Below are 17,617 nucleotides of genomic sequence, written 5' to 3' on the forward strand. Positions count from 1 at the left end.
AAAATCTTGATGTGTACAGTCTGTCTGGTCTGGTGTGGGGAGGTGACAGGGTGGAGACTGCAAAATTTGGCTTTTTTTAAATACTATTTTGCTTTTCAAAGACTGGTTATAACCTGGGACTCTCACTGTTGGTTTTCCAAAGCCCCACAGTTCCAGGAGCCCAGCTTGGGAAGTACTACTTAAAAAGAGCCTCCAAAAACCACCCTTACTTCTAGAGGACTGATGTCAACTCTGGGAATAGGTAGCAAAAGCCTGGCTCTTTGTCGCAAGCATCTGAGTCCAGTGTGCAAAGCCAGTGTCCGGCCCTGCACACCTCGATTGCTGGCCTCTTTCATCATTTTGAATGACCAAGCGGATCCCAGAATAGAAAGGCAGTGTTAATAGGTTCATTCACTATGCCTAGAGTGACAGGTGGTATATCTGGTGACAGAATCAGGAGCCAAGAAGCCTGGGAAGTTGAGAGATGGGATTAAATGAATGGTGCGGAACTGAATGGAGAAAACTGTGAGTTCAGTTGAGGTCAGCATAGATAATGGCTACCTGCCTCAGTGCCAGGCCAGGGGACAGAGATGGGAAAGATTCTTGTTCTCAGACCTTATATTAAGATCCTGAGTTTAGGATCCCAAATAAAAGACAAAAGCCTTACATGAGAAAGCAGCATATGTGTAAAATATCTTAGTGACCCTAGCTGACCACAGACTATCTGAGGCTAAAGTAACAGAGGAAAAGTGCCGGATCAGGTAGTGGGCATCCTCCACTGACTTTTGGATAATACTGTGGTTACTGCTGGTGATTCTGGAAAAGCGACATGTCAAATTGGAGCCTAATAAAGAAGAGAGCCATCTGTATAGGGAGAAATCAGATCCCTCCCAATGCAGTAGTGCTTATTTATGGAAGGGAAGTCATGCATTAGGCCCTAGGTGGGCACTAGGACCCAAGGTTAGTAGTTGTCCTCAAGAAATTCACAGCAAAATGATGAGATAGCAATGAAATGCCCCCTTCCTTATGGGGTGTAGTCAGAGGGAGCACTGCATGAGCAAGCCTGAGACTGTCTGACTAGAGTGGTATGACTGATTAGAGATGTCTGTCACAGATTTGCCACAAATGAACCATGTGACCCATGTGGACTATGCGCAGTGCTTGGTCTTACTCGAGGGAGGGTTTGAAGAGACCTAGAAGGTGTTCTAGAAATGTGGTACTTCAGAAAGGCACGAGCTGACTACATACATGTGTGGTCAAACAGAGTGGGTATGGTAAGGGGTGTGTTGGGAGGTTATTCAAGGGAAGATTAAAAGGAGGAACTTTCTAGGTGGAGCTGCCTAGGAAGTGGTCCGGGAGGCTCGACAGAGGCATGATGGATGCTAGGAAGGAAACTCAAGCCCCCATGGGTGTGAACTTTGATTCCTTCCAGGGCTGAGTTGATTTTTTCTTTGCTCTCCTACTGTATACCCAATTCTGGATGTGACATCAGATATTATTTCTTATGTATGACATAAGAGTCATTCAAACTTACTTTCTTTTTGCCTCCAGAGAACTATCACCAAGCAGAAAAGACAGGAAGAAAATGTTCACAGGGGAAATGGTATGATGACAAACACCAGACCTTGGTATAGTCAAGACTTAAATGCCATCATCGTCTGGGAGTAGGGCAGCACAGAATCCCTACCCTTGAGATGATAAATCCATTCTTAGGATATGAGATCAGTTGATACTTGCTCCCACCCTCTACATTCTTGTTGCTGAGTGCCAAAGTAGCCAGTGGGTTAGGAGTCCCTGAGTGTGAGCACCGGTTCCCTTTCACTGCATGACTTGTGAGACCATCTACAATATGTGAAGAATACGGACTTCACTGCCCACTATTGTACGGCAGCTGTTAAGAGTCTCTTGAAAAGACAGGAATTGTCATTACAGTATCTTGAGGAGCCTATACAACCTACTCAATCCCAGGTCCTCTAGTCACTCCACAGGGCTGGGGCTAGGGCTTAAGTGAGGGGCCATATCCCTTCGGGGGTTGGGTTAGGAAGCTTCAGTGCTCTGTCTGAGGATGTATAGCTAGATATCCTCGTCACATCACCATTGTAGTATTTTAGGGTAGAGACCACTGTTGTCCTTGTCTTGCCCAACACCCTTCTAACCTCTCCCCATACCCTAATGGCCTGCTGCACCAGCTGTTCCCTGCCTGCAGCACTTTACCTCCTCCCTAATTTTACTTCCTTCTTTAGATCTCAGTTCCAGCATTACTTCCTCCAGAAGGCCTTTCCTGATTGTCTTTTGGGCTCCCATCTTGGTTTCCCCTTACAGTCAATATTCCATATTTCAGACTTGCCACAGGCCCTTGCCACCACACTGTTTTATAGGCCTGTTTATGTCTCTGCTTTTTTTTAAACTCAGAGTCCCTTGAAGGCATTAAGCCATGTGGTTCCCATTCCTGCGGTGTTCAGAAGAGATACCTAAGCAAATGCCTGCTGATACTTGTTAGGACCCCATGTCTGACTTCTCCCCCAAATGGCACAGGCCTGCAGGAGCTTCCCTTTGAATGACCTTGAAACTCATTAAGTAGAAACAGGTGACTTGGCAAACAGAAATCAGAGGCACTAGGACAAGTCATGATTATAGGTTCCACTCACATCCTTGCACCCACCTACTTATTTTTTTCCCCAATCACCTCTGAAACTGTCACATGGTGACATGCAGAAAGATCTCTTTGAAAGACCTTATCCAAAGGAAGGTTACCAACCTTCTCACCCTGTCCACAGAATTCTGTCCCCACTATGTCAGTGTTAGGCACACTCTAGGAAAAGGTTGAATATTAGTGACTAATAATCAGTTACTGGTGTTTATTGTCTGCTAGGAATAAGTGGCTACTATAGGGACCCAGGGACACACTGCCTGAGGTTCTTACACCTGCCTCTTAAATCTGAGTTGCCTCATCATCTCATATGTAGTGCTGAGGAAGTGGATGCTCAGAGAGGTTGAGGACTTTGCTTAGCATCACATAGCAAGTGTGAATGTAAACCCTACAGTTTCCAATCTCCAGAATCCAACCTTCTCAGCATCATCTCACAAATAACAAAAATATAAGCTTGCTAATAATAAGCAAGACTGACTCACATTCCTACAAAGCTTAGAAGTCTCTGCAGGTTATGTTTGGTCTCCTACTGGCAGATCTGACCTGAGTGTCCTTTCACAAAGACCTCAAGTCTAAGGCAATATCCCAAAGAGCACCTGAAGAAAGTGAATTTTACCTTGACAACTTCTACCACTCTACGAGTAGTGCCCCGATGTTTCTGCAAGTGTACTGATCACCTCCCTAGGCTCTGGGTCTGTCTTGCTAGACCCTTTTTTGCTCTCACAAAGAGAGCTGTGACGTCACTTGTCCCTCAATCAGTCCCTTTCCCTCCCAGGACTGCCACCCACCCTGTAGAAGCTGGGGCTATAGTAGGTTGGGATGGTACAGATTGTACAGGCTGACTGGTAGTGCATGTTTGTGTTAGGAAAGATCCTGAAACTATGCTAGGACTCAGTGGGAGTACTGTGATTGATTAATGCTGTCTGCTATGGACCTAGTAAGGGAAGTAATTGCCAAGTGCATGGTTACTGTTATACCTGTACAAGGTGATCACCCCAGAAATGCTTTAGGACTCTTTTCACATAATTGCCCTTAATTACCCAGAACCTTTATCTCGGCCTTCTGTGCAGAACTACCAACACCAGACCTTTTCTCAGGCAAAGTTTTAAATCCAGTAAGATGGGGAAGCAACCACTGTCTACTGTCCTTTGAAAGACTAACCAACAAGGGACTCTAAATAGCTGCACATTTGTAGAGTGGGGGTGGCTGTGTTTGTTACTTGTGTGCTATGTGACCTTGGGCAAGTTTATTTCTAAGTTTGTTTCTTTTGTAACATGGGGGTCAGGAGCCCTATTTTCCTTGTATTTAACCACATCTGAACACTGTGCTAGGATTCTCAAGGTTGCATTATCTATATCACTGACTATAGGACATGCAGGAAGTACTGTCTCAGTTCCTCCCCCGCACCCCCAGGTTTATCTTTATGCATACAAGAGCCAGGTTGTAGGCCAGAGGTGTAGGGGGTGAAAGGATTCATCAGAGACAGAGTAGGGAAACAGGCAGATATACTGAACTACACTGAGAGGGGCGCAGCAGGCGAGACAGGAGAGGTCTGCTGTCCCATATGAGTCACCTCCCTGATCAGGATCAAAGTCCTGCAGCAGTGGCTGCTGGTAACTTCATAAAGCTGAGATTTAACCCCTTGCACCACCACGGGAGTCCCTACTATTCCATTTCTTAGAAGAGGAAAATGAAGATGAGTGGTGGAAGGACATGGCCCAAATCCTACAGCATGGAAATAGAAGCTAATTTAGGAATTAGGTCTGGAAACAATGATTAAGTTCACTTTCCTCCCCATCCCATTTACTTGCTTCCATGGAAAGGCTGTGACTGGGCTCGATGGAGCCACCATAGGTTTTAGAACCAAGTCCGCCTCTGAGGAAAACGCCCTCTCAGGAGGTGATCAATCTTTTAATAACTCTGCTGGAACACAGCCACATAAAGATTAGAATTGGTGTGTGCATTAGCCTAGAGAATTAATTATCACCAAAGAGTTATTAATTCCTCAGAAATATAACCTTCTCTCCCTTTCAAATATATCTCCTAAAAGGGGGGTACTTAGTCAAATTTATATTAACAGAAGCAGAGAGACGGTTGTCAGGGTGGGGCAGAAGGGTTGGGAGAAGCTGTTGTTTAACAGGTACATTAAAGTTCCGTTTCACAGATGAAAAGAGTCCTGGAGATGATAAACTTAATATATAATATGGAGAAGTCATTTTGCCCTAACTACTATTAAATCATTCTATACCAAAACCTTTTAATTATAATTTTGGAAAGGCAACCTAGCTAAAAATAGAAACTTAGTAACACATTAGAAATAAAAGTGAATCTGGACTTCAAAATTTGATTCACCTCTCCATTCAATCACCTCTAAAAATGATGAAACTACAACACAATTTCCTCAGCAAGAGAAACCAATAGGGCTTTGTGACCCATGAAATAAGTATGGAAAGGAAGTTAATAATAAGTAGGGAGTACTGAAGAAGCCTATCTCAGTGACTTATGATCAGTATGAAAACCAGTAATTAGGTAAGTATCTGAGGTTCGATATTAATTTTAAAACAAAATCACTGTAGTACTTTATCTTTTTAAAAAATCAAATCTCTTAGTTTAGTGACACCTTTGTCTCCTACAGGTAAGCAAAGCTGTGCCTAGGGCTAACTAGTGTACCAGGCCAACAACCTTGCCTTACTTTGACGACTGTTCCAGAAAAAACCAGTACCTCTCCTTGTTCCCTCAATATCTCTAACACTCTCCACCTTAGAGTTCTGTCCCTGCCAGTCCTTGTCTACCCTTGACAGCTTTCTTCTGATCCTTCACTATACTTTCTCTGAGCTGCCTTCCCCATCCTCTCTGAATAGGTCCTTCTCCACATCTATTTTTTTTTAGGGCTCTAAGTACAATCAGTATCTTGAGTATCTGTAACCTGCTTGGATATAGACTCCAAGTTGATGGATGTTCTGTGAGTAATGAGCCCAAGGCCCTCCTATTCTGTCCTCTCCCTCTGGCTCCTCACCTGGTACTCTTGAGTACATGAAGGGCTGTTTGGAAAGAAGTGGAGATAGCGTGGGGAGAACGGAGGAACTGGCTGAAATGAACCTAAATCCTCTTCTCCTGGACTATTCCTATGCACTGCTGCATTTACCTCTTCAGAAGAAACTGCTGGGGTAGTAGTAAGTAGTGAGGGCAGCCCTGTTTTTATAAGTGCTTTTAGACAAGCCCCACTCCTCCTATCCCAGCCCACACTGCTAGAGGCAGGCAGACACCTCCCGGCTGCTACCACACCCCTACGCAGGGCAACAGGCACATCATGAAGCGTGGGAAGCATGGGAAGGCAGAGAAGCCAGAACTATCAAATCTATTCACAGCACACTAAAAAACAAGTTTCTTGTCACAACCCCTCATGGAAAACAACCTTGACAGATGGAATAATGACCCTGAAGAGAAAAACCCTAGTTCTTGGCTCTCAGCATGTGCTCCGACAACACTGGGCAGGGTACTCTAAGCTGATTTTGGCTCTCCTGGTCCCTGGCCAGACCACCCTTACCTTCCATCCCTACCCTGGGCATCCTCCTCTCAAAATCTCTGTCCACTGAGAGTTACCTGCTTTTGATGAGCCCTGAAGCTCATCCCCTCTCTAAAGCCTACCTGATTCCCTTCATATCCCCCATCAGAGCCTGCTACTCAGCAAACAACCATCACATGACTGACTCCAAACAGCCTATCAAGCCCACCTGCATCTTTCCAGGCAAGGGCAATCTTTAGTTATGTGAAGTCTTCTCCCTCAATAACAGCTGCAGCTAACATTTTAAAGTGGTTCCTCTATATCAAGCACTGTATGCTTTACATAAATTCTCTAGTCCTCATGCTTGTTAGGTAACATTATCATTTCTTTTGCCACTAAAGAAACTGAAGTCCAGAGAAGTTAGGTTACTTGCCCAAATCTCAGAGCTCTAGGCGGCAGCTCAGATCTGAACCCCAGCAGTCTGACGCTAGTTATGCTCTTAACTACAGGTCTGTATGACCTATGTTTGGGGTGTGGGCTTTGCCCCACGGTGCCCAGCACAGCTGTACACAATTGGGCTTTAATACATGCTAGCTTTCTGCATCCCACGGGAGCAGTGTACCCAGGTGTGGATCATCAATGCAGCCATTCAACAATACTTTCCTGATACCTACTGTGTGCCCTCAAGGAGTGGACCTGAATCAACACAGCTTTATGCTTGTGTCTACGCTAAGGGGAGGAGAGATACAACAAATTATATGTGCTGAAGCAACAAAACTGATAGCTCTGTTTTGGCAAGTCTGAGAATTTCCTTTAAAAAGCATAGAGAAACAGGAATTTGAAACTCCAGCTAGTTAGATAAGAGCTAATCTTTGAAATACACAGGCCAACCAAGATATTCTCTCTCAGCAGCTTCCAAGGGACCATCATCGATTCACTGAACCACAAAACTACAACTGTCTCCTGCAAATGGGGGACCTGAGGGACACAACTGGGAAAGACTTGCCTATCGGCCACAGAGACACAAAGACCTGAGAAGCCATAGATCCTGCCAACCACCCCCCAACCCCCGCCACGGCCTGTTCCAAGTGTCTGGGATTGAAATCAGGGCAAAAAGAGTCCCAAGCTCCTGGGTCCTTAAGAGGAAAATGACAGGCGTAAGGTAAGCGGCCACGGGACAGAAAGTTTAAAAGTCTTAACAGTGGAGACAGGGTGCTGGTTCTTACCTTCAGGGAGAATGGAACAATTCTGTGGAAGCAGGACTCAGGAGGCCAGGATTCTTTTCCCAGGCCAACACAGGCCCAGCTCCAGCTCAGCCCTGCTCCGGAAGGACGGAGTTTAAAAGGCACTAGCTCTCCACCTGGGGCCACACCCAGGTGAGGCTGACTTCACCAGGGAACCCGTCCGACTGGCCGTCTCCCAGACTGAGCAGGCCAGGCCAGAATGCCACTGCTGTCTGCAGCCTGGCGCCTCTTCTGGAGGGGCCACACTTCCCCCCTCCAGGTACCCCCAGCACAAGGGTAGTAAAGAGGTTTCCCCTCATGGGAAGGCCAGCTTGGCCTGAGTTCTCAGAGCCCACCCCAGCCTAGGCTGAGTCTGAAGCAGCTGCTTCCTGCTTTGCCTTTTCCTTTCTTTCACTTTGGTTTTTAACCTCAAAGTGAAACTAAAGATTGGGCTGATGTGGGAAGGATGGTGAGAGTGAACACAAGGAGAGCTGAGACTTCCTATAAACTTGCTAATTCACTGGAAAACTTGGGAGGAAATCAACTCCAAGGTCAGTTTTCCCATTAATAAAATGGGAGGGACTAGGCTAGTGATTTTAAACGTCACTTTAAAGTAGACAAATAGAACTTCCCCTTCCTCGTCCCCGTCATAATTGGGCATCACAGGAGCTATAGATATGACCCATGGGGGACCCAAAAGGGACTTCCTGTTAGGTTGAGCATGCGAAAATTCTGGCTGTTAAGACTGTCTGGTCTCCCTGACTTCTTCCCTATCTGGCATGTTAACTCCTTTGCACCAAGTGGACCTGGAGTCCAAAAAAAAAAAAAAACTGCAGTAGGGAAACTACCCTATGTTTAGGAGGCCCCCTAGACATGAGCCTGACCCTACCTTGGCACAGCAAAAGGAGACATCCATCAAGAGCTTCCTGAAAAGTCCCAGCCCGAGGATCATCTGCTAAGACTGACAGCACCTGGGTGTAATCTGAACTTCAGGTTCTCTGCTGACCCCACAGTATCCAGTACAGTGTCTAGCTAAGACCACTATAATCTGACGGTGTTTTCCCACTGGCCGGTTTACCAAAATTTCCTGCTAGTCCAACAACAGGAGAAAGGCAGGGACGAGCCTCCCTACCTTTCAGAAGAGGAAAACTGAAGTTCACAAAAAGGCAGGGACATAGTTGCCAAGCCAGCATGAAGGTTCAGGAGCTCAGTAAATATTTGCTGGCTGAATGAGCTCACAGGCCGTTCGTTGCCAGTTGCCAAGCAGGTGCAGCACCCAGTGTGGGAGTGGTCTCTCCCAGGAGACCAAGTCACAAACAGGTCCCAAGTACCCATAACAGACACCCCTCCCCCCATCCTGGCTTACTCCTGCTGCCACTCACCAGCCCACTTCTTCCCTTCCTTCCTCACTTCCTGTCAAATACTTCATTCATCTTATGCTAGAGACACTTCTTCCTTAGCTGAGAAATGCTGAATGATGTTGTTCAATATCCTTCCCCTCTTGGGGTTGGGCTAAAACAGTTGATTCTTAACCAAGAAAATGAATTTGAATTCAGGGGTGGAGGCAAGGTACTTTAGAATGCAAAAGGCGGCAATTTGAAAATATCTTAACAAAATTTTATCTTCCAAATAGCAATTCCATGGGTGGGAATGGCTCCCACAGCTCTGCATGCAAGCAGACATGTGGGAAAGATGTGCCTTGCTGCCCTGCTGCTAGTAGCAGGAAAAGGAACAACTTACAGGTCCTTGAGTAGAATGGACAACTAGTGGTTCAACCATCAATGGACTGCACATGGTCATGGAAAAGAGGCCATACAGAATAAACTATGAAAGACAAACTTGTAAGGTGACAAGGTACAGAACCATAGGGAGAGAGTATGCCATTTATATAATAAAAAGATGTTACTAACACAGCTGCCTACATATGCAGAATATTTCTGGAAGGGAACATCAGGATAACAATTGTTATTTTGGAGTCTAGGTGAAAGATTAATTTTTCACTGGACACTTTTCTACTGTTTGAAATGTTTAACCACATACATATTGTCTTTTTAATAAAAATATAATTTTATACACAACAAATAATTAGAGCAAAATGCATCTTGACAAGCCTCCCTCTAGATCTCAGGCAGATTCGCTGGCTGGAGGCAGGACACAGGCACCTGGAATCTGAAATCTCAAAACCTGCTGCTCTAGCCTTGCAGAACAGATGGTCAATCTCTGAGCTGACAGGTAGCATGGACACTATAGGACTCTAGGTGGGAGAGAAAGTGTCAAAAGACTCGGGAAAAACTTGGCCATCAGCCACAGAAAGGATTTGAAGAGGGCTTCCAATTTTAACCAATACAGCTGAGAGGTGAGGATTTTTTTTTTTTAAAGATTTATTTATTTGTGCATACAGAACTGGGGTACAGGCCAGAGGCTCAGGGGCGGCGAGAGGCTTCACCAGAGACAGAGTGGGGAGCAGAACAGGCAGATCTACAAAGTACACTGCTGAGGGGAGCAGCGGGCGGGTCAGGAGAGGTCTGCCACGCCATGTGGTCACATCTGGGGCAGGCGGGAATCGAACTCATGCGGAAGTGGCTTTAGCTTTTCAATGCTGTGCTTTAACCCGCTGTGCCACCAGGGAGGGCCAGAGGTGAGGATTCTTACCAGAAGGTTTAGGGAAATTAAGTTAGGTTGTAAAACAGAGTTAGGATATCTCTCAATATAACTTCGGCATGCCCCTTACCCTCTATGCTTGGTTCCCACTCCCGGGAAGAGTGCGGTTGGGTTAGGATCCTCTCCAGATCTGATATACTAGAATCTTCTTATAATTCATCTAATATTAAAGGAGGCAGGCAGGGTCCCTAGCTTAGCACATGGCCACAGGGCTCTACACCTGTACAGACTGTAATCATATATTTGGAGGCTACAGAAAATTCAGGCCAGGATCTTAGGTATAGCAGCCCTTAGACGACTTCTCCTAGGAGAAGCAGATGGCTTTCTGTTGAAATATCCTCCCTCGCCTTCTTTAATAATTAAGTCATAACTAAGACCTCTTTTGTCACATTTGAAATTCAGTTTGCAGAGGCTTGCTTTACCATGATGCTTGAAGCTGAGGACTCACAGGTTATAAGAGTCTCAATGTAACCCATAGGCCCAAAATATAGGAATCTGTAGTGGGAAGAGCTCAGGGTGGAGATCAACTTTGGGGTGAATCCTGACTAGACCTATTGTGGACTACTGGAGGTCGGGAATCCAGTCTCTTAAGACTGCTCTGCTTGCCACTACTGTCCCAGGGTCAGTTCACTACCCTGCACAGAGCAGACATCTAAATATTTATTAAATAAATGAGCAGCTCAGCTAGCAAATCCAGGAGTGACTTTAGAAAAGTCACTTCCTAGATAACAAGGATAGCAATGACCTCTTAGGGTTGTATAAGGCTCTACTGAGATAAGGTGGACGAAAGTGTTTGCCAATGAAAAATAAGCTAGTCCAATATAAGGATCTAGTAAGCTAGTCCAATATAAGGATCTAGCACAAAGGTGCTAAAGATAAAATAAGAATGAATATACTCGAGGATGATCACAGTTAGGAGAAAGCACCTGGCAAAGGTAAAGCACTAATTAAATGAACTACAATTGAAAAAGAACACAAAATACTTGAGCCCACTGTTCTAATGTCAAAGTATTTCTCAGGTTCTGTCTCAAAGAGTACAAAAATCCCTCCTCAAAAGCTTTGTCCAGATTTTGGTATGAAAAACATGGGTACACTTACAATCATATCCTGCAAACAGATGTGTTGAGAGAATATTTGCCAAAGTGGACTGGCAGAGGGATCCTGACGGTGCTTACTGGAGTTAAGGGCCGAGTCGGGTGAGGGGTACATGGATGCTGTGCCTGCCATGTGGTTCCTATGCCTCATTACCCAAGGCTAAAGGCTTGCTTTGGGGGGGGGGGTGGCAGTGCACAGAGAACAATGACTGGCTAAGCCAACAATTTTCAGCTACACACTGGGACCAACCATTGCTGTATTCCAAGGTATCCACTTGTGCCAATCCCCTCCCATTTCCCTCTGCCCAACAGGTATCCCTAGCTGCAGCCTGGGAAATGAGACTGAGCTCCATCTCTTTACTCTCCTGTGCTGAGCACTTTGGAACAAGTCCCTTCCTGCCTTTGTAGGTGACTAATTCCTCTGGCTGGGCCAAGGAACGCCCTCCCCAGGGGGTGGGGGCTGGCTGAGAATCCCAATGGGTCCAGTCATCAACATGTCCACTGTTGACTGGACACATGACCCCCAACTCTGGAGGTTGCTCGCAGTCTGACAAGCAAAACTGCTGATGTGAAGGCCCTTTACTTTCTTCTCTCGCCCTGAAGAAAGTCTGACCTCCTGATTCTTTAGAAAGCTAGGGTTTCTGGGCTTTACAGGATATATTTGAATGCCTGTCCTCCCCCCCCGCCCCCAAATCAGGTGGCAAGAAGGCTCAGATTCTTGGGATCCTAACTGCAGGAGTTCCCTTCTAAGAAGCAGAATTGCACTGTGAGAACAGCCGGGGTTTGGAGACAGTCAGCCTTGGGTCTGAGCCACATTTTCCTTATCTGTAAAACGGGGATGGTAAGTCCACCTGCCTCAGGGTTGTTGATTTCATGAGCGTGCCTGTGGAGGCCCTGGCACAGAGCCTAATACAGAACAGGTGTACAGGCAATGTGCTCAGACTGTTATTTTCTGTCCCAAAGCAGCAACACCCACATCTTTCCTCTGGCCCATCAGAGGAAAAACTTTGACTGAGCTCTCTTCAAGGAGCACATCTTCTTCCCTCCAACTGGTCCTTCCCACTCACATGGGCTCCACCCAAACCTCACCCTTCTCTTTCACTGACATGCTTGCAAAGCTTTCACTCATTTACTCCAGTTCACCTTGCCTGATTCACCTTCTGCTACTACTGCTTTAAAACTTTCCATAGAGCCTCAAAAATCTCTGCTTTTCAGCTGATGTTCAACATTGCTTACAACCTCCCAGCTACACCAGAAGTTTCATCCAGAGCTGTGATGTATCAGCAAAACTAGTCTTCTGTTTCCCTAAATGCATACTTAATGTACAGCCGTTGTACCTTTGCCTTTGCACAAATCATCTCCCCCGACTCCATCCCCTCCTCCCCCACTAGCCCCACTCTTTGTCTCTGTGAATTCAGCCCCCTTCTAGGGACTTTTGTTTCCTCTGGCTCACACTCAGTTCTTCCTACTTAGACAATGCTTTTCCTCAGCAGACACTTAATTACAGACTGTCACGCAGTCTCTCATAATTGTAGGCCTTGTCTCCCTTGTCAGACAGTAAGTTCCCAGGGGCAGAGGGCCTGCCTGCCTGTTCTTTCCCATTCTCTCAGAGCCTGGCCCAGTCCTGGGAAGGTAAGTTCCTGGTCAGAAAGTGATTTTCCACACTTAACTCAGCTCCAGGCTGAGCTAAGTCTAGCTCTGACCACTTGGGACCATTTCTTTTGCTGTTATCCTGTGAAGAAACTGTTCACTAACCATACCAGTCCTTGGTACTCCAGCTTTCTACCAGGGAGCCAGACCAGTGCAGAAATGAGGGTGAGCTGGGCAGGGAGGTGGGAGTAAGCTCTTACTAAGCCTGACATGGTCTTGCTCTGGGATTCTAGGCATGTCCTTGTCACTCTCCCTCTCTGGGCATGCTTCTTCACTATGGAACAAGAAACAATTTTTTAGCTCTAGCATATGAATGTGATTTGGTTTTAAGGTAGCCTTGGTTCCCTGGAGTGGGCAGATGAGGATCCAGCTGAATCCAAAATAGGCTAAGGGAGGGGAAGAAGCCTCACAGGACTGGGAAGCCTGGGAACCTGAGACACACTCACATGGCATACCTCTTCAACCTCACTAAATTCCTGTTGATGACTAGATGCATTCCTGCCCAGCTGTTCAATTCCACAGCCCTCAACCTGGCCATGACTGACGGTATCTGCTGCCAGGACTAGGCAGGGGAAAGGTAACTTATTTCTGAAAATAACCAATCCTGCCTGAAACAGAAACAGACAAGGGACCTGACCCCTCGCCTGTAATACAGTAATAATGGCACCCAAATAGGTTGTTGCAATAATACAGTGAGATGCCCAAGTCTAGTTCTGACCACCTGGGACCATTTCTCTTGTTCTTATCCTGTGAAGAAATTGTTCACTAACCAAACCAGCCTTTGAAGCTCCAGCTTTCTACCAGGAAGCCAGACTAGTGATGTGCAGAAATGAGGGTGAACTGAGCAGGGAGGTGGGAGTAAGCTCTCACTAGTCCCCACATAGTCTTGCTCTGGGATCCTAAGCACATCCTTGTCATTCTCTTTCTTCCACCTTTCCACCTAGCACAATCCTTGACACCCAGTGAACAGAATAATGGTACCAAGGTTCCCTTCATCCAATTTGACAGGGAAAAAACTGAGGCATAGAAAGCTGTTCAGTACTAGGTCACACAAGAAGACAACCCAAATTGTATTACAAATCCAGTTTGGCCTTTCTGAGTGCAGCCCACAGGTTCTCAGTATCAGAATTCTCTAATTGGCTGGTTTAAAATGTTAGTTCCTGCCTCCAGATTTGCCAGATGAGAAACTTTGGGATGCAGCTTAGCAACCTTAAGTTTATAAAGATGAGAAACCTAAATTTTATACATGTAGAAACATGTATAAAAGGATGAAGGGAATTGAGTATGTACAGATCAAGTATGGATCTGGAATTGAATTCATAGTCTAACTCCAGAAGCAGTAATCAGTCTTCCTGGAAGAGGGGGCTTTGAAAATGTGGGCCTTGAAGGGGAGAGGGCACCATAGAGAGAAGGTACAGAACAAAAAAAGGCTTAGAGCAGGAAAGACCAGGCAATAACTGCTCCCAAGTCCATCTGAGCTTCAGGGAGGAAAGCCTGTTGTGTGTGATGTCTATAAAGCAGGTTTTCAGCAGTGGCCCCCTCTGGGTGTGTCTGGCTGTTGCTCAGTATCAGAAAGCCAGGGAAGGTAGTGACTCAGTCCCTATGCAGCCTCAAGCTATTCCCATTTAAATTTGAGATGAGCTCAGAGGCTGGGGAAATGTCAAGCAAACCCTTACAGAACAGATGCCAAGCCCAGAGAAGGCAGCCTTAAGGGGGTAGGCCACCCGGCATAAACAATAAATTTGTGGAATGAGGGGGAAGAAACCTCAAGAGGCCTGGACTGGAGCCTTCCTGGCCAATGCCATGCTATGGGACACTGAACAGGTTCCAGCCCCTCTCTAGGCCCCCCATTCTTCATTCACCGGTGAAACAGGGAGAATTCCACTGGCTTCTGACTTCCTCCCAGAGGAACAATGATCAGGAAAGAACCTGCCAGATTACACAATGCCTCACACTGCAAGTGAGAGATTAGAGGATTACTCCTATTACTTATTATAACAGCCAGAAGGTGCTTTTCTTGTTACCTGAGCCCCAACCACAGGTGGTGGGAGTTTGGGTCATTCTCTCTAATATTACCACAAAAAGAAAATGATCCAAATATTACTGGGAAGTGAAAGTTCACATTAAGTGCCTACTGTGTACTAATTTTTAAATATATAATCTCACATAATTGCCACCATCCTGTAATGTAAATGTGATTATTCTGAGTCCAGTGGAAGATAAGTGAAGCTCCAAGAATGCAACCTGCTCGAGATTACACAGCAATAAGTGATCAAGACCAATTAAAGCCATGTGTTTGTGGCTCTAAAATCCGTATTAGTTCTATTCTCTGGAATGGTTAAGAGGCAGAATCTGCCTGGTAGGACCCCAACTCAAACAGTGTTGCCTCCTGGAAGCCTTTCTGATAGGTACTCCCAGAGGTGCTCTGCACATTTGTGCAGCACTCTGCACATTTCTCTCTGTGAACAAGTACACCTTTAACAGATAAGAGGACACACAGGTACAAATAAATGGCCTTTGAACTCAAACCTTAAAATCCTTAACTGTCAGAGCTGGAAGTACCTAAAGAACCATGCTTCCAGCTCCCATATTTTCTCAGAAGGAAAAATATGGAGAAAGGAGGATATTTGTCTTTAGTCACATAACATTTTAGCATCAGAGCTGGAAATAGAACCTTGACAGTCTGCCTCACAAGACTTCTTTAGGGATTCTATCATTTCAGAATCAGTTTCAGGACAAGGATTTATTATTTCAGTTCTACAGAGAAGGAAGCTGAAGTCCAGGGAGAAGTGGGGACTAGAACCCCAATCCTCTCACTTCCAGACAAAGGATCAAGTCCATACTACAAGAGGCCTCTGTAATGTGTCAAGCCCAGGACCCATAGTAAGAAGTCAACGGGTGTAGAAACTATCATTACACACTAGCGGGCAGGTGACACGAGCCTGACAGTGACTTCCTAAGAGCAAAGTCGTGGAATCATACCCAGGAGTCCTGGTTTGACCTTCTGTGTACCCCTGGCCTCTCTGAGACTCATCTATAAGACAAGGGGGCTACACTAGCTTGTCATCTCTGTTCCAAAGTTCTGGGACATCACAGGCTCCTTAACAGCAGACCCCAGCTGTGTGTGGAGCCTCTATCAACTAGGACCTCTTTCTTCCCTTACTCTACAAGGAAGTGGGAAAAGTAGCTGGGACTCAGTACTACTAACTTTATTCCCAAATGCTACTGGCTGAGTAGGACCAGCCACCCTCAAAACAATGAGCTGGAACATGGAAAATCCAACAGGGTGTCCATTTAGTTAGGCACAACTGCCTATTTGACAAACTGACAAAGAACCACCAGGAGTCTGGGCATATATAAGGGACAGCCTGCTCCCAGCCCTATTGGAAGGGCAGATGTATTCCTGAATAACCAGGCAGTAGTGAAGTGGAAGGTAAAACTCTAGACTGGGATCCCGATCCCAGCTCTACCATGAAAGAGCCTATGCCTCAAGCTAGCTGCTTTCATTTTGTAGGGCTCAACTTAAAGACAGACCAAAAATTCACAAAGCATGCCTACAGACTGTCTCATTTGATCCTGCTGACAACCTTGTCAGGTGGGCACTATCTCCTTTTTACAGATGAAGAAACTGAGACTTGTACAGGTCAAGGGTCTCACTCAAGGTCACACAGCTTGAAGTGAGCAGAAGAAACATTCCAGAGGTCTTAAGATTACCAAACCCAATACTCAAAGGCAGTCCAAATAACTCCTTTCTCCCCTCAACCTGATACAGAGTTGCAAGACCAATGCCATGCAGACTCTTGTTCACCTGCCCATTCTGCAAAGTTCTAGCTACAAACCCCACAGCCCAGCTGCCTAAGAGGCCGCACCCCCTACAAAATTTCATTACTCAAGTTGGCAAGAACGCAGCCCCCACCCCCAGTAAGGTCTAAATAAACGCCCAGTGATATCACATCCTGCTGGCTCCAAATAGCCCAGGCCTGCCCACAAGCGATCACAAAGTGCCAGGCCATGCAGGGCCAAGTGGGCAGGGATGCCCAGCCCATGGCACCCTCCACACACTCAAGCAACTAAAGCAGAAGCCTCAGAGCAGAAAGACCCCCCCAACCCCAACTCTGCCAGACAGTCTGGCCCCTCCCTCCTTGCCCCTTTGTTGGGAGGCCCCAGTGCCAGCCCTTGCCCCAGTGCCAACCCCATGGAGCCTCAGCCGCGGCCAGCCTGCAAGCGGACTCCGGCCCGACCCAGACACCCCACCACTCACATTGCTTCAAGAGCTCCAGACACAAAGCCATGAGGGCCGGATGGGGGTCAGAGACTCAGAGACCCAGAGACCGGCAAAGACAGAAAAGGGGAGAGGGAGAGACACAGGAGCAGAGAGAAGGGGAGACAGGGAGGAGGCTGGGGCAGAGAAAGCACGGGGTAGCCAAGAGCTCTGGGCAAAGCAGTAGGCTCAACGGGGGGCCTTTAGTGCAAGAGACAGTGTGGTGAGACCACCAGGTGGATGTGGGGGCACAGAGAGGCAGAGACAGCAAAGCAGGGGAACCCCACCCAGTCAAGTGGGGGAGGAGGGCAAAGACGCCTGAGAGAGACCAAGGAGAGAGAGCACCAGGGAAGAACCAAGGCAAGGCAGGGAGGAGGGGCTCTCGGGTCAGGGAGTTGGGGAGATATCAGGGGTCTCAAGGAAAGAGACCCCAAGGGATCTTGGAGGTCCCAGGTAAATGGGGAGCACTATAAGAGGAAAAACCCTTAGGAAAAGGGGGTTCAGATGAGGCAAGACCCCAGGGATTTGGGGATACAGATGGAAGGACCCCCAAAGGATGTAAGGGCAGCTCAAAGGGGATCTCCGGGAGAATGG

General features: G+C 46.6%; 1 protein-coding gene across 7 annotated transcripts in view; it reads right to left on the minus strand.

Annotated features, from left to right (window-relative positions):
* The window catches only part of DLGAP4 (discs, large (Drosophila) homolog-associated protein 4), a 126,570-nt gene that overhangs the window by 37,522 nt on the left and 71,431 nt on the right, over positions 1 to 17,617 (minus strand). The window contains exon 1 of one of the 7 annotated variants that reach the window (XM_004687225.2): positions 17,024 to 17,611. The exons of the other annotated variants lie outside the window; for them this stretch is intronic. Within the exon in view, the coding sequence (XP_004687282.1) occupies positions 17,024 to 17,054 (31 nt within the window). The 5' untranslated portion in view covers positions 17,055 to 17,611. Of the gene's footprint in view, positions 1 to 17,023; positions 17,612 to 17,617 lie in introns of those variants that run through there. 7 annotated transcript variants of the gene reach the window in all.

The sequence above is a fragment of the Condylura cristata genome, unplaced genomic scaffold (assembly GCF_000260355.1).
Source record: "Condylura cristata isolate star-nosed mole 26May11 unplaced genomic scaffold, ConCri1.0 scaffold00022, whole genome shotgun sequence".
In the NCBI taxonomy this organism is placed as follows: Eukaryota; Metazoa; Chordata; class Mammalia; order Eulipotyphla; family Talpidae; genus Condylura; species Condylura cristata.